Consider the following 24389-nt stretch of genomic DNA (forward strand, 5'->3'; position numbering starts at 1 on the left):
ACATAGGAGGGCATTTAAAAGGTTGGCTTCTTGTATGGTTCAAACTATATTTGTATATAAAAGTAATATGAGCAAACAAATGCAATATTTTAAACAAAACTTTATTGAAATTTATCAAGAGAAAGGAAGAACTTTCAAGTTGGTTCTAATTACTACAATGAGCTTATATTTAAACAAATGTACCTTTCTAATAAAACAGTCTTAACTAATCCAAAAGACATCCACATAAGTAAGCTACTATGATTTTGCTTGGTGATGCTTTTTATATAAAAAGTACACAGGAAGTACCTGAAAGAATAACAAATGGATGATACTTGTGGTTCTAAGCTACAGTACTTCACGTCAGAATTTACACAACTTAGTTTAAATTTTAAACTAGTTATGGAAATACTTGAAAAAGTCTTAGTTTTCATATGTCCGTATTATATTAGCACAGCAACCCAAATATTACAACACCAAGTGCTAGTCAATGAGCACGAAAAAGTGAAACTGCTGCAGAAGTTATTTTGCATCACATAAAGGAGTAATCGGAAGTAGACAGATGAAATTAAGAAAGGGATAATTGGGCTAAATATCACAGAACATTTGAGGGCCCTGTCTACATCTTCATGGATATTTTGTCTCTTTGCAGATAGAAAACACTGACTTTATCTGTTCCACCAATTCCTCAAGGGAACTGGTGGAAGCCCCATCAATGAGACTTCAAAGTAGACTGGGCCAACAAGTGAGAACCAGTCCTGCTCTTTCAGGTCATCCAGTCCATTTCAAATATGTATTTTTCATTTCTAATTTATATTGTCTGACTAACCAATAAAATGACTTTATTTTCATTGTCCATGGGAGCACCTCTGTTTGAAGATTTGGTGTAACTGGTTAAGCCTACGTTTTCCAGTTGCTAAGACTGGCAAGAAACTAGCACCAGCCAGTTTTTAATATTTTAACTTTATTAGCATATGCAAGAGGCAAATCAGAATGACAAGTACAGTGACATTTCATCATGCTTACAGTGACTGGAAGAAACATCACAAAAATGAGCCTTGATAACTAAGAACACTGGGCAGAATGCCTATACTTTTTTAGGATACAGCTGGTAAGCAAAATTTAAGGGTCAACAGCTTGCCTTTTTTCAATATAGTTGATAGCCATATCTAGCTTTACTAAGTCAACAATTAGTACAGGAACCAAAGAAGTCTGCTTTAGCTTAGTGCAACTTATGTTTAGTGTATTCAAATCATAAAGTACACAAGCACAGATTCCCACAAGAGCAACTGTGATGTCTGTAGTCTCCTCCCCCTTCCCCCCCAAAAAACCCAACACACACACGGAAAATACTTTTAAATCAGCATGTAGGCTGTATGAAGATATTAACTTTGCTTTGTCAATTTAAAAGGTAGTTGAACTTACTCAGAATTGCCTTTTTATGCTATTATTTTAGTTTTGTCTACAATGAAGACACCACTACCCTTGTGCAAAGTTATGCATTTTCCCCATGCACATTTAGTATTTTTGCACCAAAAAAAGGTTTGTAGAAAACTACAACTTCAGTAAGAAAGAAAGAAAAACAGGTACCATAGAAAGTCCCACAAACTCACTGTATCCACTTCTGTAGCTCAAAGGTAGTATAAACGGTCTGAGAGTGACAAATTTGGTTCTCTGTGAATGCTCTGACCCACAAGAAAAGCCAGTTTATGGGCGTACTGGCAAGGAGCAGGCACTCTGATGACACCCTACAGAAGAAGAAAGCCATTTAACAAACACATTCAGTAAAAGCTAACCACTAACAAAAATTTGAAATTCAAAGTTTGTATTTATGACATTTGTTTTTCCCTTGGTGTCAAATATATTGTATACTACATATAAAATTGTGTACACATAGTTATATACATTTTCCATATGTAAAAAATCCACACAGAAGTGCTTGTTTCAGATTGCCTGCCACACACATTTCATAAATGCAAGTCACATTAATTCAATATTGAGGTTGTACAGTTCAAGTCAGAAATTGCATACATACATGTTCCTAGATTATTGTACAGTCTGTATATTTTAAATTACATAAAAGGTGGTTACAGTTGGAAGAAAAAATTACTCATCAGTAGATTCAATTGGTTGAGTCCCTCCTCCCACTCTGCTTAAGACCCCATCCACCAGCCCTTGTTTGCTTTAAAATCAACTCCTCCTCCTAATACAAAAGGGGGACAAGCTTCAACAAGCTGAATTACCAGAATGTAATTTCCCCTTGCCATTCCATCGCCCATCCTGTACAAGTTTCCAGAGAACGAAGGCAGTGAGCAGACCCATAAGAGATGGCAATTTTATTGAATAAGCAGCTTTAAGAGCTAAGTTTGTGTGTGCTATCCATATCAACCTGGTAGCAGATAACTGAAGAGTGATGCAAGGTTCATGTAAGTGACTTACAGATTTCTACTGTGAAGGCCTCAGCTTTCTCAGCCCAGGTTGTGGAAATACCATGGTGTAAAGTGGAACTTCACTGGCAGAGATGAGTCTTGCCCATCTGTTATCGAGTTAGTGTAGTGCACAGCTTCAGCCAACAGAAAAAAGTATGGTAGCCAAAAACCCTTAGTGTTGGACATCCTTCTCTATCGGGGTCGGACTCAGGATCTGTTTTGGAGATTTCCCTAGCTAACAAAAAGCTGGCAGTATGGGAACTAAATGCTATTTTCACTGAAAAAAGATGATGTGAAGCTTTTCATTAAGAGTTCACACTATGGAACAGAGAAGGTAGATCCACTTAGGGGCAATATGTCTAAAATGAAGGATTTGAAAAAAGCTTGGGAGTTTAAGATAGGAAGCAAAACCCCATCAGGTCTCTGAAACCATGGAGCAGAACCCTGACTCACTTTTCCATTATAAACCGATACACGTAAAGTGCAAGTTAACAAAAGAAAACTACTCTACTATGGCTGAGTTTGCACTATAATATGAACCTTAATTTCTGCAGTTCCCAAGCTTGGTTTTAACTGTACAACCTTGAATGAATTACGTTTTTCTTTCACTTAGTTTCCCATTGTGTTTCAAAGCTCACACTAAGAAAAAGGAAACGGGTGCACACTTCTGGAGACAAAGGTCTGATTTTGTAAGTCCTGCACTGGTATCTGAACATGTCATGGAAGTTCCAGTGTAGTATTTATGAATACTATGCCTACAGCTCTAATAAGTTCTCAGAAGTGAGCCAGAGTCCTTATCCCACCAAGACCAACCAGCCAGCCAAATATGGGGAAAGAGGTCCTAAGGCAATCCCAGGAGGAGACGAGACCACTACTGTCCCTTCCCAGCACCCCAAAAATGTCTGACATTGTACAGATTAGTAAAAATAATCCAGTAGTATTTAAATTATCTGGAGCAGAGATAAACAGTTTTCCAGTGAGAGACTATGGGATCATGTACAGACTGTAAGGACTAGAATGTTTAGGCTAGAGACAGCAGCTGAGCAAGGCAGCTTAAATCACTTTAAATCTTTATGGGTGCATGAGCTCTTTAAGCTCAAGGCCAAATAATAACCAGGTCATTGCTCTGGAAGCAAAAACTCCTATGCATATTAAGTATGCAGTTTTTTATTCATGGTTTCCCCTCTCCCAAAGATTTGCAGCCTTAACACCAAAATAAGGCACATCCACCAATGTGATATATGCCATCATGTGCCAGCAATGCCCCTCTGCCATGTACATTGGTCAAACTGGACAGTCTCTACGTAAAAGAATGAATGGACACAAATCAGATGTCAATTATAACATTCATAAACCAGTCGGAGAACACTTCAATCTCTCTGGTCACGCGATCACAGACATGAAGGTCGCTATCTTAAAACAAAAAAACTTCAAATCCAGACTCCAGCGAGAAACTGCTGAATTGGAATTCATTTGCAAATTGGATACTATTAATTTAGGCTTAAATAGAGACTTGGAGTGGCTAAGTCATTATGCAAGGTAGCCTGTTTCCTCTTGTTTTTTCCTACCCCCCCCCAGATGTTCTGGTTTAACTTGGATTTTAACTTGAAGAGTGGTCAGTTTGGATGAGCTATTACCAGCAGGAGAGTGAGTTTGTGTGTGTATGGGGGTGGGGGGGATGTGAGAACCTGGATTTATGCAGGAAATAGCCCAGCTTGATTGTCATGCACATTGTGTAAAGAGTTGTCACTTTGGATGGGCTATCACCAGCAGGAGAGTGAATTTGTGTGGGGGGGTGGAGGGTGAGAAAACCTGGATTTGTGCTGGAAATCACTTTAGATAAGCTATTACCAGCAGGACAGTGGGGTGGGAATAGGTATTGTTTCATATTCTCTGTGTATATATAAAGCCTGCTGCAGTTTCCACGATATGCATCTGAGGAAGTGAGCTGTAGCTCACGAAAGCTTATGCTCTAATAAATTGGTTAATCTCTAAGGTGCCACAAGTCCTCCTTTTCTTTTTGCGAATACAGACTAACACGGCTGTTACTCTGAAACCAAAATAAGGGCTATTTAACATGATATACTCAGAATATCACTCCTGGACAGGAAAAAAGCATCTTTTTTTGTTTTGCACTTATGCATTGCAGAAGCAGATACTTACTGGCCAGTTATAGTACATGTGGCAGAGCTTGTAAGTTAAACGTTGCATATGATCCGGTTTCAATGCACTGTTGTCATAGATTACATTGTAGTGGGTTGGTGAAACACTACCACTTCTCACAGCCTGACTCACAATAAAAAAATCATACCTGTAAATTGAAGAAAAAATACAAACCAGGAATTGTACGCAAATCCAAGCCCTTCACACAAAATATAAAGTTTGCCTTTAAATCAATTTACCAGACATTTTTAAAAAAAATCTATTTGCATTTGTAGAACTACAGCATGGTAAGCACAACAAGCAAGTGAGAAAGAGGCAGCAAGTTTTGTATACATTATAGGCTCTGCAGTTAACAGTCTATTAAGTTAACAGTCTATTGCCTGATACCTTCAGGTACAAGGCCCTCTTTTCAGTTGCTTTTAACTTTGTCAAACTTCAACCATTCAAGCTGAAGTTTTATAAATGTCAGCCAAAATGGTTCAGCTGCTTCCAATGAGGTTAGGGACAAATATATTGGTTTTGACCATATTAAATTCTGTAGATATTTTCTTTCAACTGCTATAGCAACTCCAAGCTCTGGAGCTGGGACTTGAAATCTGATAGGCAATGGCCTCTGTACCAGGATATGCTTTTTGCCATCCATGTGAGAATCCACTCAAAATTGGACAACCTGAGTCTGAAAAATTGCAGTTTGCACTTGCTGAATAGAGACAGAGTTTAACAGCTAAAACCTCAGAAGAGAGTCTGTTCACCCTGGGCACATTCAAGCTTAGGGCTAAGCAGGACTTTCCTGACAAGTGCTACTCTGAGTGGCTGCAGCCTCTACAGGGTCTGAGTCCAGACATTAGAACTTAGAGCAGGGAGACTGTCTTGCCTCTGGTCTCAATTCCACCACGCTGGACCCCGGCAACATTGAGGAGGAAGCTACCCAGTTCAAACGCAGACAGGTAACAGATGGTCTGGTGAAAGGAGCAGACTGAGACAAGGAGCCTAGGGAGCACAGGGAGAGGGGAACTGGAGGAAAACATGAGTACAGGTTGAGGAAAGGGAGACCGCTCAGGCAAGGGGCTGGAGTGGGAACTGGGACTGGCTGGGTAAGGAGATAGACTTGGAGACCAGGAAGGGAGACTGTGAATCTAGGGGGGAGATTAAGACTGGCCATACAAGGAGACCGGAATAAGGAGCAGGGGGTAAGGAGATACAGTTCTGACAGGAACAGACCAGGAGTCAAGCATGTGAGGGACAGGACCGAGCACAAGGAGTAAGACTGCTAGACCTCTTCTCCAGAGCCTGGAATGAATCCAAGATTCCTGAGCCTCACCATTACTCTGTTGTCAGCAAGCGTATGGAGTGTGTTTGTATACCAGATGGAGGCTGCAGATTATAGGCACCATAGCACTGGTTAATGCAGTTTGAGAGACTTTGAGCTGATATTGCAGAATCATTGGCGCGGTCTGCAATGGAGAAGAACAGCTTAGAGGATTTCCTAAATTCCTTTGTCCTGTCCAAGTAGAATGCCAAGGCTCTCCTGACATCCAGCATATCTAGTATTGCCTCACCGCAACAACCCAGACTTTGGGACGATGGTTGGAAGGTGAATAAACTGGTTCATATGGAAAGATAAGGCTACTTCAGGGAGGAACCTTGGTTGTGGTCTCAGTGAGACTTTGTCCTTAAAGAAAATAGTGAAGGGAGGGTGTGCCATTAGAGCCACTATTTCTCTTATTCCTCACACCAAGGTGATGGCTACTAGGAAAGCTGTCTTCATGAACAGATGCACAAGGGAGCATGCAGCCATGGATTCAAAAGGTTAGGCTCCTGAGGACTAAATTAAGGTCCCATGTTGATGGGGGATGGCTGATTTGTGGGTAGGAGGTTACTCATACCTTTGAGGAACCTCTTCGTTGACGGGTGTGCAAATCCTGAATATCTCTCTGTTGGTGGAAGACAGTTTTGGCCACAGAGTGCACCTTTAGCAAGCTTGAGATACAGTCCCATCTCTTTGAGGTGTTGGATGTAATTTAGTATTAATGGGAGGGAAGATGGGTTATTTGTTTTGAAGTACACCAGATGTGAAGTCTTCTCCACTTTTAAATGTAAATGTGACATGTCGTTGGTTTTCTACTATATAATACTTCTTTCACCTCCTCAGAGTAGGAATTCTCTGTATGTTGGAACCATCAGGTGCCATTAATGTCAGGCAGAGCTGTACCTGGAACATATAAAGTGCTATATAATGCTAAGTACTCTGAAAAAAATCATATTCTAGGTGTCTCAAATTGGGCACCCAGTCAGTGGATACTTTTGACCTTAATCTTTCTGTGCCCCAGTTCCCAGTCTGTAAAAAGGGGATAATGATAATGATATCCACATATCTCACCGGGGATGTGTGAAAATAAATTAACGTTGGTAAGCATTTCGCACAGAAAAACCCATGAGAGAATGAATAATTCTGCCTTCAGAAGAGTGTTCAATAAATAAGGCATGGGACCGCCCACTGAACAGTAAGAGGAAAACAAGACAAGACATTAAACAGCTGTTCATTAAGTGTACATAAAAGAAGCAGCGGTCTCGTGGAAAAAATATATAATTAAGGATTGTACCATAACACATGCACAAGGGGGCTGAGTTAAGGTTACACAGGAAATCTTAATTCTGTCCTTTCTTAATTTTTGAGTGCTTGACTTTGCAACCTTACTTATGTTCTTTTAACATAGTTTTCTGTGTAATATGGGTATAAGATACCAACAAACACACTGGCAATTTAAAAATAAAATAAAAAGTCCTCATCTTTGTTAGAATCCTTAAATTACCCTTCTCTTCTCCCATTCCCTCCAACCTCTATCCTCCTATCCAATTATTTTGTTGGTGGTAGACCACTGCTCCTTAATGAATACAACCTACACACTCCAACGGAATCTGTATGTTTTCCTGCAAATTTACATGCAGTCCAAGATTTAACATTAGGTTTTGTAACAACCTTTTAAGTACAGTTATGTTCCAAAATTCCTATGGGTTTGTCTACACCTGAAATGTAGTAACAGAGCTTCAGTGTAGACACCATCTACCCTGATGGGAGGGACTCTCCTGTCAGAGTAGTGTAATTCACCTCCCCGAGAGGTGGTAGCTAGGTTGACAGAAGAATTTTTCTGTTGACCTAGAACTATCTACACCAGAGGTTAGGTCTATCCCACTGAGTGACGCAACTGAGTTGACCTAACATTTTAGTGTAGACTAGGCCTGTGCAAAAATTGTTATTTCTCATACCATCATCCCAACATGCTGGAGTCAGGAAACTAGCTGCTTATTTCCAGCTCTGCAACTGACTTCCTGTGTGACACTAGATAATTCATTTCTTTTATACTTCAGATTCCTCTTCTATACACATGCTCTTGGAAGTCTAGGAATGAAAAGCTCTCTACAATTGCTAGTTATTACTAAAGATGTGAGGGTCAGGAAAAAAAGGAAACTTTCAGAAAAAACTCCCCCTAATAAGTATTTCAAATGAAATTACTTTATTTCAAATCCTATAGTATTAGGCAATTACAACTCCTATATACTAGCAGGACCATATATACACTGATATAAGCCCTGGGGCATATTGGAGCCCCCAGTCATTGGTGTGCACTGCCCTTTTTACTAGATAGCAGGAGAGAGTACAGGGCCCTTTCGTGTGGATTGCTTCCTGCCAACCTCTGTTCTGGAAATGGAAGCAGCTGATACCCTAAAGCTGCTCCTGACTGGCCCTGGTGAGCAGCCCACTCATGCCAGAGACATCAGTCCTGCAGGGAAATAAACAGTCTGCTGCCTGCCGGGCAGATAGCAAGAGGTGTGCACCTGCAGGGCATTGGAGGAGAATCTTGAGAGCAGGGGTAGATCCTCCTCCGAGTCCCCCAGATCCACTGCAGGAACCAACTGCAACTGGTAAGGAGGAGTTTTTTTTTTTCCTCTCCTCCCTCAGCAAAAATAGTGTGACAGTCTTCTAACATACAGAAGGAATCTTTTCCACACCAAGTTAATCAAACAAAAGACAATCTGTATTTTGTAAACATTGCCAATGGAACTGTGCATTTCCAAATATTACCAGGATGACCAAAAACATCTCTGTATGTATGAAATGTCCTGCAGACATTAAAAGAATCCATCATGAGTGGAAATGAACATCAAGAAGAGCGTGAGGAAGGGAACACAGAGCGGTTGTACTTGCAACAAAATGTTCTCAAATCCAGAAGTACTCCTGCTTCTGCAACATCACCGTCTGAAAGTGTTGTACAAGTTCAACTCAATCAATCGTCAGGAAAACATCTCAATCAACTATATCCAAAAGACTCCCAATAATGACTTAATTTATAGATAAGATGAAACCTGATAATAAATAAAAATTTGACCAAGCTCTGGCATGAGCGATATATGCTTCTGGTACTCCATTATCAGTAATTGAAAACAGTTATTGGCAGGCAGCATTTAAACTATTAAAGCAATCATACCTGTTACCCAGCAAATGTTCTTTGAGCAAGCCTCTTACACAGTCATATTCTGACTGCAGAATACAAATTGTACAAGAACAAAATATAAGTGGAGCACTGCCTGGTAGTACTTACTTATGGGTGGACAAATAAACTGGAGGAAGGAATCAAACTTTTTGAGAACATCTCAACCAGTTTTATTTTGTTTTTTGGCGGAGGGATTACAGGAGCATGAAAACAGACATGCTGCAGAGTATATTAGTAGTGAAATATGTGAAGTACTAGAGAAAATTGGAAGTGGGAAAGTATTTATTTGTTGACTGACTATGCCAACAATATGAAAGCAGCATGGGACATCACAAATAGCCATATAATACTGGAGTAGGAGGTGATTTCATGAAGTGGAACACTCAAAAAGATCCATGAATCAGCAAAAAAGTTCTAAAGTATGTGAAAACTATGCATATTGTAGATACAGTCTTTAAGACAAAGTAAGGAAAGCATGGTAAGAATAAAATGGTAAAACTTCTAGCAAAACAAGATGGGGAACTATAGAGATGTCACCTGAAAGTTTATTAAAACAAAAAAGGGCTCTTCAAGGAACAGTGATAACAGAAGATTTTAAAGTAGTTAAAATGTACAACACACTGTACTTGAGGATAATTTCTGGGTTCACCTGCAGAACTCTCTGAAGACTACAGCCAATCGTTTCTGCAATCACAGTATCTGAATCAGACAAAGCACTTGTGTCAGACATTCCTCAACTTGCAGCTAAGACAGTTGCTCAAAACCAGTTGATTTTAAGTGCCTCTCCACTCACAAGTCAGGAAGAAGTACAAGTGAAGGACTTAACTGGTAGATAGAAAGAATGTTGCTGCAAACTTCTTCGATCCAAGGTTCAAAGGTAGTAATGTTAGTGATGCCTAGCATTGTTAACAATATTTGACTGGATTATTAAACAAGCAACACATCTTGAACTAGATAACTAGAAAAGTACTTTCTAACGTTAGAGAACAGAACCTATGAAGGTATTTTGTCCAAGAGTGCAATCTGGGAATCTGTCACACATATTGCTCCTACAACGTAGTGGCAGGGCCTTTGTACAACACAATCTCTGACTCCTCTTAGCTTCTTGTCTGCTTCAGAATACTCCAATTTCTGCATCATGTGAAAATTTATGCTTTTATAAATATACATAGTAGTACTTTCTATGTGCCAGCTAAACTGTACATAATATATTTCTCATTCTTAAAAGAATGAAAGTTTAGTTTTGATAAGTAATTATTGCAGATATTTTGATTTTTCCCATAATTTGTCCCCCCAATAAAAACAGGGAGGGGGTGGAAGGAAACTGTTTTTAACTTGTCTTCTAAGTTTTCAGAAATGTTGTATCTCTCATTATTACTCAGTTTTGCTCACTGTATATACTCAGAATGTTTTACTTAAAATTCATTACTGTTAGCAGTGAAGAATTAATTGAGATATTGGGAGAGTGAGCAGGATTATTTTATGGCTCATACACCACCAACACAAATATTCTACATTCAGAATTTGGTTATTACTGGAAGAAAAGGCAACAGCCAGGAAGTACACATATTCCAGGTTGGTTTTTCAGTGGTGGACAACAAGAACTTACAGAGTGAGGAAGTAAGAAAGATTATTTACATAAGTTTGCCAGCTAGCAATGCCATTTTTATAGTCATGTTAACAGTACATCCAATTTGGCCTACTCATTTCTTTTGAGTGAGCATCAGATTCCATTTTTGGTAGCAGGATGCAAGCCAAACAACTGATTCCTACCATCAAAGAGCTATTATCTCCCTAAAAGCATTACTTACCATTCCGGTCGGGTAACCTCTACATCAATAACTGTACCAGGGGGTGGATTCTGAAGTCTTCCACCAGCCTGTGCAAAGAACCTAGTATTCACTCGTTTCTTCACCACTATTACTGTAAGTCTTGGGCTAGAAAAGATTATATGAGCAACATAAGAGCAATTTTTGAAACTTCAATTTAGAGAACTTTCCCATTAAAGTTCTTTAAAATAAATTTTGGAAACTACATCTTTACTGATCCATTAGAAACCAGACTTCTAAATAAACTAGAATATGCAGGTTTTAGTATTTTAAGCCTTCACTTAATATATTGCTTCTATTCAGGTATTTCAGCATAATTCATTACCATGGTACCAAATTAACTTTTGCACTTGCATAGCTGCAAACACCTGGGACCATAAGAGTAGAAGTTTTCCCTACAACAGTTCTTATACTATATAAGGTTTCTTCTCTTCCTCTCCCTTATTTTAGGTGTACTCATGGCACACATCTATAGACTATATACACTAAAAATATATGCAGAAAAAATATTGCCAGATGCTAAATAGAGAAAAAATAAGCATTTCCATCACCCCAACTGGCCTATTTTCGTTTAGCATGCTGTTTTGTTCCAGTGACAGTTTCAATACTCGATTGTACCAGCACTGACAGATTTTAGAGCTAATTTAAGGCTATTACCCAAACTACTGAAGATGGAGGACTATGAGAATGCAAATAACTAGATAACTGGTAATCCTTCCAAAAGAGGGAAGCATGATTAACCTAGAATTCACACGTGGTCACGATGAAGTGTGACCGGATAGTTCAAAGGGAGAAATCATAATTTTATATGTACATCAAAGACGTAACATCACAAGCATCAAAAGGAGTAACGATATCCTTATGGAATTATCCAGTTACATCACACCAACATGAGGTATGCTCTTTGTAAAAGAATACCCAATATAATAAAAACTGAGTGAGTAAGAAAGAAGCTGTTTGCGTCAGTTACTAAATTATCTGATACAAGTGCACACTAGTGTAAAGAAGAGGTATTCAATCTTTTAGCAGCCTTATTGCTTTTCTGAAGCATGACAGTGCACATTTTATATCACTAAAGCCTTTCATTGCATCACTGCATGCATCATAAGAGACTTACTTATAATCTTTACCAACAGATTTCAAGCAATCCAAAAACTGGGGTACTTCATAGTTAACCAAGGTTTTTAGCTGACCATCTCCTACACCATCACGATACACGATAATGCGAGAAGGCATATGGTTATTGCCGCTGAACCAGGCTCTTAAAGCAGCTTTAAGAAAAGCAAATTAAAGTTATGCAACTATAATGGGAATGTCTTTCAGAAGTTAAAATTCAAAATGGATCTGTATTACTCAATGAATGGCAATAAATTGTGAAGCCCTGAAAAATCTACTCCCCTGAGAAACGTAAGTAAGTTGATCTAAGCTCCAGTGTACACATCGCTAGGCTGATGGGACAATTCTTCCATCATCCTAACTATTGCCTCTCAAGGGGGTGGATTTACTACAACAGAAAAACCCCTTTATTGCTGTATCAAGTATTACAGCAGCATAGCTGCAATGCCACAGTTGTGCCACTGTGCTGCTCGTAGTTCAGATATAGCTTACGTCCCCGTTGACAATTACAGTGACAAGGGAACGGCTTTTATTGGACTGTCTTCTCTGAAAAGGAGCGTTTGTTCGTTCTTTTTTTTTTCCTCCCTCCTCCTCTCTCTCTCTCTCCCCCCCATCTCTCCTATATCTACAGAAGTTGGCCCAATAAAAGATATTACCTCACCCACCTTCTCTCTCTAATATCCTGGGATCAACATGGTAACAACAACACTGCATATAGCAATTAAGGTATCAGTTAGGACCATGCAAATTAGGAGAAGCTACATAAACTATCTGATAATTGTCAGTGATAATATATAAACGTCCAATCTATTTTTACTCAAGTGTAATTTGATGTTTTACTCAATGGAACACAGAATCCTGTTCTGAGAAGGAACAACTGCCACCCATAGGCCTTTTCTGTTAAAGGAAGAAAACTTTACCTTGCAAGCAGACCTTGAGTCCATCCACAAGTTCTTGTCCACGCTCTTGGAAGACACAGCGAGAGAACCACCTGTTTAGAGAAAAATCAAGAAAAGCATCAAAGTAACCTATTACAATTTAAATCACTTTAGAAACTTGAACAATTAATTTTGGCAAGTATGTCTTATACAGTCAACAGGCAAAAATGTGAATAATCACACTAACTTGAATTTGAGTACCATACATGTACATTGTCTCCACAGACACCTGGAGCAGATATGTGCCTTGGGTCAAACTTACGGTTCCTTTTATAGATCCAAATTGAATGTGAGGCTACATAAAGGGACCACGGCCCAGTCTCCCTCAGTTATTTTAGATATTCAAAATAGCTAACGACTCCCTGAGAAGCAGGAAAGAGAATTTTAAATTATAGATCTGCAGAATTAAAGTAATTTGAGACTGCTAGTTACAGATAAGCCTTCCTTTCTATGTCAAGTACAGTCTCTGGAGAGCCCCACTGTTGGGAGACAGGGTGGCCAACTTGTGGCTCCGGAGCCACATGCAGCTCTTCAGAAGTTAATATGCGGCTCCTTGTATAGGCACCAACTCTGGGACTGGAGCTACAGGCGCCAACTTTGCAATGTGCTGGGGGCTGCTCACTGCTCAACCCCTGGTTCTGCCACAGGCTCTGCCCCCACTCCATCTCTTCCCGACCCCTCCCCTGAGCCTGCCATGCCCTCACTCCTTGTCCCTCCCCCCCAGATCCTCCTGTACCCCATGAAACAGCTGATGGGGAGGGAGGGTGAGGTGCTGATCAGTGGGGCTGCAGGTCGATAGGGGGTGCTGGGACCAGAAGTGGGGAGCTGAGGAGGGGCTGCTGGCATATTACTGTGGCTCTTTGGCAACGTACATTGGTAAATTCTGGCTCCTTCTCAGGCTGGCCACCCCTGAACTAGAAGCTACCACCTCCTGGAGAAAAATAATAGCATATTCTTTAGTGTATCAGCCTGTTTAACTTAGGCCGGAGATCTGAGAATAAATGTGCTATCTTGCTTCACCTTCCTGACTCTCAAGGAAGACCAGCAATTGATTGGATCATAGATGCATCATAAAAAAAAAAAAAAAAAAAGAGATGGACTTCTTTGGTTGAGCTACAGACCAGAGTATATGAAGAGAATTATGTATTCCTTGTGGAATGCTGGCCTTGATGAGAGTCTAATGGATAAAATTAAACATTAAAATAAAATTGCATTGGCAGCCAGTCCTTTTTACAGCCTTGCACTGAACATCTGGATTCACAAGAGGACATAAAAGCAGTGTATTTTGGGCTTGCATGTAAGTGCTTCTGGAGTTCACAGCACCAAAGCACAAGCTTTAAGCCTTCTGTTCCCCCACCAAAAGTGGGCATTGAAGAGATTCTTTAATGGTGGGCTGTCTTTCCATTTCCCGTATACAAAAGCGGTCATCTTTGATCCTCATTGTGTTGGATGCAAACAGCAAAGGAAGACTTGTCAACTCATCTATCATGCAGATATATCAGATAACAGATTCTACCACATAGAGCAGCGGTTCTCAAACTTTAGGGCAGCCCTCCCAAGGGAGACATACGAATGTGTCAACGGAGGCATGACCTGTGTGTGTTTTTTTATTATTAATTATTATTATTATTATTATTCTAAGAGCTCTTGCTGTCAGCCCCAGGTGGCTGGAGCTCATGCAGAAGGGCTGTGCTAGAGCCCCACTACCCCGGCTCTCCTCCTTACCCTCCCAAACCCTCACTGGGAGGCTGGCGGGACTCTGGATGTCACCCCCAAGGTGCCAGCAGCAGCACAGAAGTAAGGGTGGCCATGGGACTAAGTCTGCTGTGAAAAGTGATATTGGAAAATATCACTTTTCACTTTACCTCCCTTACTTCTGTGCTGCTGATGGCCCAGAGATGCCTTCAGAGCTGGCCGCCCAGGCAGCAACTGCTATACTCCACTCTGCATTCAGAGCTGGCCAGTAGTAGATTTAACTTGAGAGCCGTGTAAACTACTGCAGACACCAAGAAAGGGGACCCCATCAAGTAAATCTGAGAACCACTGACAGTTGTTTACACTTACAATAAAATGCGGTAGGCAGCGAACAGGTGAGGCAAACAGCATACATGTCCCTGAACTCAAGGCAGTGTTACATGCTTTTTTTTGAAGCAATATTTACGCAGCAGTGCACTTGAGAATTAGGGAACTCTCTCTCTAATGGTCAGTCAGTTTATCCTCTTATTCCTGAAAAGTCTGGAAAATAGTGTACAGCTACTTAGTAGTAAGCTAATCAGGAGCTTTTGACTACACAGTGTTCGTGAAAATGTATAATATGAAGTTAAACCAACAAAGACAAGGTTACTTTTTAAATGGCTGCTCATCACATTAGGCTTTTTCTTTAAGATTACAGATCCATCAAGTTCTTTCAGTTTATACTAAATGCCAAAAAGTATCTTACCGTGTCATTCCCTGATTCAGGCTAGCAACAAATCCTGCAATTGATCGCCGTCCAGCTGTAGTGTCATGATAACAGTCAATTCCCACAATCATAACTTGTTTCAACTTTAAGAAAATAGTTTACAGTATATTACAAAAAGTGCAAAAACATGCAAAAAGCAAACATTTATCATATCTGCACTAAAGTATTATACACAAAGCACCAACTTCAAAAATAATCAGTTTTTTCACTATTCAGGATACTGTTTACTTCCAAAATGTTTATTTATTTTAAGATGACTCTGTTTTTATGGAGTGCCTACTGAAAGTATCCATGCTGACAGCCAGAAGCCTACATTTTACAACTGAACTATTTAACGCCTCCAATTGCATCCTCAATTAAAAGTTCTATCAGCTGCTTATTTCCTCATGTATCCTATGCGTTAAGTTTACCCATGTTGGCATTTTCTTTTTGGAAGCAAGTTATTTTGGGTAGGATACACTACAGGTAACCAACTGAAATTTAGAAGTAGTAAATCAATCATCTGGTGCCTTTCTGAACACTCATTTAAATGTTTAAAAGTTGTACCAAACAAGTTAAGAAAGTCTTCTAGTATTTTCTTTAAATGTGATCAGAGTTTGGGGGGGGGGACGGGACGACACACAAGACTTAACTGACTCAAGGTTAATGAAACAAAGCCAGCTACTTACTGGGATTTCAACACTCCAGAGCTCTCCACCCATCTTGCAGTTCATTTGTAAAGCAATTTTCGTTGCTATAGCCATTACAGTTTGTGGCTTGCTTAGAGTGCGAGCTATCACACACTGACTTGGAGTTGGGCAATCAGTACATAAGTATTTCTTGATAGCATCATACTTATCTTTACGATTACTGGATAGAAGACAAACTACCTTAAAAATTAAAATGAAAAGTTTAAAAAAAAAACAAACTACAGCAGAATCAAATTTATTATTTGTTTGAAAGATCTGCATACAGTACACTGCTATAGCTCCTGTTCCAGCACAACAGAAAAATCCCAAGTGTTTTCTGGGACATATTTAGACAGTTTGGGTGCTTAAGTTCCAGTGCCTAAAACTAGTGGTCTGATTTCCATCGGTGGTGGGTGCTCAACAATTCTATATTTAAGCACTGACACTATCTAAATACATAATTTTCTACACATGCCTGGCCTCATAAGTATCATCTGACACTTGGGAGGTTAGTCACGTAACTCCATAAGTGTAAATCCACAGAGTTCATTTCATTATTAGGATATTAATGCAATACATAACCAAAAGTAGAGATTAACATGCTTTGAAATTATGGAATTAGCATACATACTATCTGTGTGTCAGAGGTAACCTTTTGTTGCAAGACCCTCAAATAAGCTTCTGTTCTATCGTCTACTTCAATCCTAAAAAGGGGAACAAGAAAATAAAAAGTGATATGGCTGTAGCTGAAGTTAGAGTAGCTCATGAAGCAGCAACAAGAACATAGGCTACCCATGCAACAGAAATTAAGTACAAGGTAGCTTAAATTTACAGCTTTTAGCAAAGTTACTGTATTCACACTGTACTAAGGTGTTCACTCTACCACTTAAGAATTAAAAGGAAACATTCCTGAACCAGAGTTTCTGGTAAGAATGAAGGAAAATCAAGATTAAAAAGAGTCAGAAGCTTGACTAAAGGAGACTTTGGTCATACTTTAAAGTTGACTTTGGAAAGGCTGACAATACAGTAACTCCTCGCATAATGTTGTAGTTATGTTCTTGAAAAACGCAACTTTAAGCAAAATATTAAGTGAATCCAATTTCCCCATAAGAATTCATGTAAATAGGAGTGGGGGTTAGGTTCCAGGTAAATTTTTGTCACCAGACAAAAGACATTATATACATATACAGTATAAGTTTTAAAAAAGTTCTAATCAGAGGATTGTCTGGAGATCTGCTCATGAGCTCCCTGAGCTTCTCCTAAAGCAACCATGTTGATATCAGGTGGGATATTTCCCAGGGAATGCCTTGCTGCTAAATGATGAACGAGCACTCGGTTGAGCCCTCAAGAGTTAATACGTTGTTAATGTAGCCTCGCACTCTACATAGCGGCAGCAAGGGAGGCAGGAGACAAAATAGATGCATGGCATGGGCTGCAAACAAACACTTCTCTGCGGAAACTGAACATGTTGACGAACTCTCACTATCCCGCTGGAGCACACCACTCCCTCCTCCGGACACTGCATGCACAGCTGCTGACTTTCCAAAGTGCCGGCGGGTGCTCAACCCCTGGCCCATCCCCACTCCACCCCCTAACCCTAACCCCTCAGCCTCCTGAACATTGCAAAATAGCTGATTGCTGCAGGCTGGAGACGCGGGGGGAAGAGGGAAGAGGAGGAGTTGTTGATCCACGGGCGGGCAGCACTGGGGGAGGTGGAGTTGATAGGGGGCTGCCAGCCCACCCTGGTTCCAAGCCCCCACTCACTAGCAGGCGGCGGCCAAACAACATTATAAACAAACACTGTGCAACTTTAAACGAGTATGTTCTCTAATAGATCAGGAACATAACATTAACCGAGGAGTTACTGTACACTTGAATTTGTGCTGCTGCTGCTCCTGTTTATATTAAAGGCAGCTCCACCAATTAGAATAGTTCAACTTTCAACATCCAGCAGAATCCTTCCTATCAGCAGCACCCTCTCTAATCCTCAGTTAAAGCTTCCATGGACTGAAACACTAGCTCCAAAACCTAATTTTTTACTAAGTAATTAACCATCTGAAATTTTGAGATCTCTGGAGACCTTCAGATAAATAGATATATACAATTAAAAGAGTTTTATAGAAATAGATATTACAACTCCTTCCTCATTTAACACGATGACTGAAAAATTTAAAGAGCTATCAGAGTTTCTGAGCAAGTTATTTATCACATTTCTACAGTACTTACATGATAGCTTTGTTCATTTGGATGCCCATGGCTGGTGTGACTTTAAATAGATTTTGAACTAGTGCATTGGCAGCATCATAATTGCGCCGTGTGTATATTAACAACCAGTTATCCAATGGCTTTACACTAATTAAGGGAGCTCCCCTGGTTTCTTTTGACCAGTCTGCAAATTGAGGATTGTAGTCAAACTGGAAATGAGAAAGGATTAAATTAAGTCCTGCTGGAGCACAACTAACTTTCACAAAATCTATGTCTTAATATAGCAAGATCAGCCGCCTTTGCAGTTCCAGCTGATCAAAACTGAGAATTTACAAAAAAGTTTCCTATGAAACAAGTTTTTTTTTTTAAATTCAGTTTCAGAAATTTCTAAGGTAACTCCCCTCTCTTAATGTGTCAGTATAGTTATGCCTGCATCTGTAATTTTCACTCCATGCATCTGTGGAGGTGGGTTTTTATACCCACGAAAGCTTATGCCCAAAGAAATCTGTCAGTCTTTTAGGTGCCACCAGACTCCTCGTTGTTTTTGTGGATACAGACTAACACGGCTACCCCTCCAATACATAAATAGGTAGCAAGTTTGGTTTACAATGAACCTGATAAACCTCCTGTGACCTTGGAAAATCAAGACGTGAAAATAAGTGTCTCTCAAGGGCAGCATACCAGTCCACATATCCAGGGAGGGGATGATTAAGGTCAGGGAGACCATGTGGAACTTCATTTTTTTTTTTTTTTTTGAGGTCGCCGTTCAGACGACACAGGTCTAAAATAGGTTGGAGACCGCCCTTGGCCTTTGGAAATAGCATGAGTAAAACCCTTTCCCTCTTAAGTCCTGCAGAACCTCCTTCACAGCTCCCATTAGGAGAAGGGCTTGCACCTCCTGGGCCACAAGTTGTTTGTGAGAAGGGTTCTTGAAGTGGGATGGGGAAGGAGGGTATGTGGAAATAAACTGAAGCGTATAACCCCTTTCCACAGTGTTCATCACCCAGTGGTCCATGGTGATATGAGACCATGCCACAATGAAGTGGGACAGATTGTCAAAAACAAAAGGGAGACATGATCTGGTGGCATGGGAACTAGTATAACACCCTCGGGTGTCCCAGCAGATGTTCTGTTTGGCTGCTCCCGCACTTATCTTTCTTCTCTCCCCCGACTCAGTATCTGGGAGGGCCAGGTAGGGATGCTCAGGTGGATGACGGCAGCTGCCTGCAACTAAAACCCGTGTTTCATTTCTTTTGCAGGTCCTGATGGGGCAGTGGAACTGAGAAATAGGTGGAGTGCTGGGGACTGAAGTGCTTCCTCTAAAGTGCCTGGGCATACAGACGTAGGGACTTGAGGGAGTCTTTCAAGCAAGGAAGCTCTGCTTCCGTTTGCTCTGAGAAGAATGAAGCACCTTCAAACAGAAGGTCCTGAATGGACTGCTGGACCTCCATTGCCAGTCCAGAGGACTGGAGCCAAGAGCATCTGCGCATGATCACCACAGAAGCCATGGACCTAACCACCGGAGTCCACAGTGGCCTGCAGGGAAGCCCTGGCTACAGACTTCCCCTCCTCTACCAGAGAAGAGAACTCCTGCCTGGACTCCCGGTGAAGCGAGTCCTTGAATTTCAACATTAAGTTAAGCTGCACCTCTTCAGCAATGCCTGCTGGCTGGAGATGTGGAGCTGCAGACCCCCAGTAGAATAAGACCTTTCTATTGAAAGGTCTGAGTCTTTTCTCTTGGGGCGGGGGGGTCACTGCTTGTTGCCCTTGTCTGTCCCTCTCATTGGCTGCCAAGATTACTAGGAACCCAGGAGGGGGGTGGGAGTACAAGTACTCATGCCCTTGAGCAGGAACAATACACTTCTTTTCAGCACTCCTTGAGGTGTGAGGATGGGGTTTGCCACAGGGCTTTAACTGGTCCCATGATGGCCACATTGAGCAGGAGAGCCACCTTCAATGTGGCCACGCAGTCAAAATAGCGACCAGGCTGTGGGAGGACTCTAACTACCTCCACTTCCAGTTCAAGATTAAAGGCCACCAGGAGTTGTCGAAAAGAGTAAGCTTTGAAGTCATCATGTAGAGGCAATGCACAAACCCTGACACTGCCTTGGGGGAAGAGAAAGGAGACCTGCACTGGCAGAGGGTCCTTTTCTTCTGCACCACTCCAGTCCCAAGGTTCTACGTCCTGATAATTGGTACTGGGCTTGGTATTGGAATCTTGGTCAGGTGTTGCTCGATAGGATAGAGGTGCTCTCCTCTGACACCAGAGTACGAGTGCCTGGATGGGGGCCCCTGCAGTGCGGGAAAACCCACAGGTTCCAAAAAGGCCATTGCATCTGCAAAGGCCAGCACCCACTGTGCTAAGCACTCAGGGGTACCCCTGCACCCAGACCCACAACAAGATAAGACTGACCAGCGGGGTACTGGGATCTGGGAATATGAGTGCACTTCCAAGTCAGATGACAAGCCTTCCTCTGGGGACACCATGGAGAGGCGTGCTGGGGAATGGTGCCAAGACATGGAGATCTGCATCAAGGCCAGCAGGGATGGTTTCCCTCTAGAGGATACTGAGAGGCCTTGTACTCAACAGGAGCTCAGGGCAACATGGTCGCTTCTGCTCGACATTGCCAACTCTTGCACTTCCATCAACGGCAGTGCTGAAAGTCCAGCAAGTCCCTGGCTGCAACGAACTCCCATGGGGTAGACAGTACTACAGTCTTGCTGGTGTCGCATTGTCCCTCTGGCACCAAATGTTGATACGGGACCAGACTCAATGGACCTGCATACATGAAGGAGTCAATGGTGCCTCTCTCAGAGCAGGCACAGAGGAGTAGCCAGACTCTAGTCGCACTATGCTGTGCTCCCCATGCTTGGCTTTCTTCAGAGTCAGTTAGTACTCCCCCCTCAGCCAACTGTTTCTTGTGTGTTTTCTTTGGCATTGGCGATGGAGAACAGTGCCAAGAGATTCTCACAGCGGGAGGAGCACTCCACACCAATGCCAAGGTACTGGGTGCAGAGTCCAACTGGTTCAGCTCTGAGGAGGGTCGGAGAGTAAACAAATTGGAGAAAGAGTCCAGAGGAAAGCAACAAAAATGAAAATTAAAAAACCAGACCTATGAGGACGGGTGCTTGTTTAGTCTTGAGAAACGACGACTGAGGTGAGAACTCAATAATAGTCTTTATATATGCTAAGGGCTGTTATAAACAGGACTGTGATCAATTGTTCTCCATGTCCACTGAATGTAAAACAAGTAGTAACGGACTTAAACTTCAGCAAAAGAGATCTAGGTTAGATATCAGGAAAACTATCCTTATAGTCAGAAAATTTAAGCACTGGAATAGCACTGGTCGTTGGGTTTTTGTCAGCAGGAGAGCCAACAAACAGCGGCTACACTGCCCGACTTTTAGCTGTATAGTGTATACAAGCCCATCAGCTAGGAAGATTTATGTGCTTTCTCACTTTTTTCCTGGGCCAAATGGCACAATGGGGTTAGATTACAGCTCAGGATTTATTTTACTTACCCATTTAAAAAAATAAAAAGACAGAGCAAATAAAACGTTTACCAAGCAGTCAATAAAATGTTAGGACAATCAGAAGCAAGCACTTCCCCAAGTACCCACCCAGGTCCAGGACAATGATTAGCAAAACTGTATGACTCATGTGTGAAAGTCTGAGCAATTTAAAATGACATTCTACTTTTTTTGTTTTGTTTTGTTCTGTAACGTAATTTTAAAAAAAAAATCCAGGATTATAACTGGTAACTAATATGCTGCATTTCAAGTGTTCATAACTTAACTTTCATATGTTCAGGAAATGCTGAATAGTTAGTGACTTTTTTCTGTATTGTAGTTTAAATAAAATTACCAAAACAATTGAAACTGGTGTGATTATATTGCATTACTTTGACAAAAAATATGCAGAATTTTGCATTAATTTTTTTGGCACAGAATCCCCCCACGAGTATTGTGTGTGCGCATAACAACCATGATTCCAAACAACATTAATATATTAAATTTGATGGATACAATTGTATTTGTCTAAATGTTTGACCCAAATATGGGCAAGAATGTTCAAATAAAAAATAGTATGCAGACAAGTCAAACAGCTACACTAAGTGTAACATACTGGTTTTGAACATACACAATTCTCTGAGGTTCTGATTCAATGCACAAAAGCACACTGACTCCACTGGGACTATCAACACGCTTAAAGATAAGCATGTGTGAAAGTGCTTTGCTCAATCAAGCCTTAAGGTATTGCAAGAACAATGCAACTTTATAGTTGTCTCAAGTTTTATTAAACTAAAAATTAGTCCCAAGCAAACTAGTGCTGTATTTACTTATTAAAGAATAAAATATAGAGCAAGACAAGTGATAATAAAAATGCTGATTTACACTTGCTGTGGGAACCATAATCAAAGTTACCCATCTTGCAAATTCAACGTAGCTTGATGTAATTAAGTCCTGTGCCAGTTCCAGTCCCCTAACTTGAAAGGGACAGAACTTAAAAATGTTTGCGTGAAAAGAGTTTTCCTATTACTTATAACCTCTGAGATGACTAAGAATTTATTTGTCCCAGTTTATTCTGTGCATTTGAAAATAGTTTGGTCAACTTCTCCCTTGCTAAAGAGTCTTTTATAAAACTGAACAGAAAAACCCTCAAGAGGTTTTTAGTGGAACTTTTAAGAAGTTCTGGGACTTACTATTTAGAGTGTGTTCGCTAAAAAACTGAATTTCTTGACGTTTCTTTAAAAAATTTTGAATTGCCGTTAAGTGCCTGTAGTGGAGTGGCTGCCTCACTCCAGCAAGCAGGGGTTAAAAACATCCCTCGAGAGGGCTCTGACTGGGAAAAGCTAGGCTGATTGGGGAAACAGCCACAGCTGTGGCCAGCTCAGTTAGGGGCCAGCTGGCCCTGGTAAGAGGGCTGTGGGCCAGAAGTTGGAGAAGGCTCACTCTAGCTGCCTGGGAGCAAGGTACCTGACGTGGAGTGGTGCTGGGGAAGGGCAAAAGGAGCTGGGGAGCTCCAGCCTGGTAAACCCCCAGGCTGCAGGCCTTGTTTAAGACTAAAAGGTACTGGGGCTGCAGAGAGGCAGCCTGAAGATAGGCAAAGGCAGCAGGTCCTAACCCCTTGCCAATGATGAGTGGCCATTATACTGCAGACTGCCCCAGTGAGCGGGGGCTAGATGATGACTGTCAATAGCCACTGAGGCAAGGTGTGTTTAGAGGGTTGGGGGTTCCCCTGGGAGGGGAGACAGAGCGTAGGGTTACTGCTGGGGCAGAACCCTGATGTAGAGGGGCACCGGGGTCCGGGAGGGACACAAAGGCCAGCAGCAGGTGAGACACCAACCTGCAGAGGGCGCTAAGGGCTGGAAGAGCAAATTCCCAGGACGACCAGCAGGAGGTGCCATGCTGGTGAGTCATCACATCCCTACAGTGCTCCTTTAAAAAAAATCTGTTTTGTTCAAAGATGTTTAATTTATTAAAATTACTTATTTACCACTTTTCCTGCTTGATGAATTTTTTCTGCTTGAACAACTCTTCCCGTAAAGGATAGTAAATTGGAATCAAAACTCAAACCCCAGTCACGAAGTTCCTTCTGAACATTATCATCCCTGTTAAAATTTAAGAACAAATTATAAAACCATTAATCACTTAGCACCTAGTGAGAGTCAGGATTTCTGGCTAAATTGTAATATATTTTGTACTTGAAGGGAAAGATTTTTCTAGGATCAAAGAGTTAAAGTGACATTCTCCAGTAAAAGTTGACTCTTTTTAAGCTCCTGTCAACTGAGTCATTACCAAAAAGAAAATAACTAATCAAAACAAAACACTTCATTCCCAAAGAACCAGAAGTTCTGAAGTAACTTACTTGTGAATGTAGTCAATGAGTCTTCCAACTTCACGCTGTCTTTGCTCAGGTGTCAGTCTTGTATGAACAGCCAAGTCTTTCATTACATTAAAATCGCTACGCATCTTATCAGTCAATCCTAAAATTAGCAAAATCCTTTTAATGAAGGTTGGTCTTAGTTTATTTTGAACATAGAGCCACGGAAACTTAGCAAGGAGACAGCTATTAACTCCATCTTCTAGAAAACTGGAGATATGCTG

The 24389-nt window shown here is 41.1% G+C and overlaps 1 protein-coding gene across 1 annotated transcript in view; it reads right to left on the reverse strand.

Annotated features, from left to right (window-relative positions):
- Nucleotides 1-407: 407 nt before the first annotated feature.
- The window catches only part of PIWIL1 (piwi like RNA-mediated gene silencing 1), a 49276-nt gene continuing 25294 nt past the window's right edge, over nt 408-24389 (reverse strand). Inside the window, exons 11-21 of the mRNA XM_084648723.1 lie at nt 24151-24268; nt 23779-23893; nt 18303-18490; nt 16708-16780; nt 16077-16277; nt 15388-15491; nt 12930-13000; nt 12011-12164; nt 10876-11001; nt 4572-4719; nt 408-1727 (exon numbers count right to left, since the gene is read on the reverse strand). Coding sequence (XP_084504849.1) covers nt 1611-1727; nt 4572-4719; nt 10876-11001; nt 12011-12164; nt 12930-13000; nt 15388-15491; nt 16077-16277; nt 16708-16780; nt 18303-18490; nt 23779-23893; nt 24151-24268 — 1415 coding nt within the window. The 3' untranslated portion in view covers nt 408-1610. The remainder of the gene's footprint in view (nt 1728-4571; nt 4720-10875; nt 11002-12010; nt 12165-12929; nt 13001-15387; nt 15492-16076; nt 16278-16707; nt 16781-18302; nt 18491-23778; nt 23894-24150; nt 24269-24389) is intronic.

The sequence above is a fragment of the Lepidochelys olivacea genome (genome assembly GCF_965140295.1).
Source record: "Lepidochelys olivacea isolate rLepOli2 genome assembly, chromosome: 15".
Lineage (NCBI taxonomy): Eukaryota > Metazoa > Chordata > Testudines > Cheloniidae > Lepidochelys > Lepidochelys olivacea.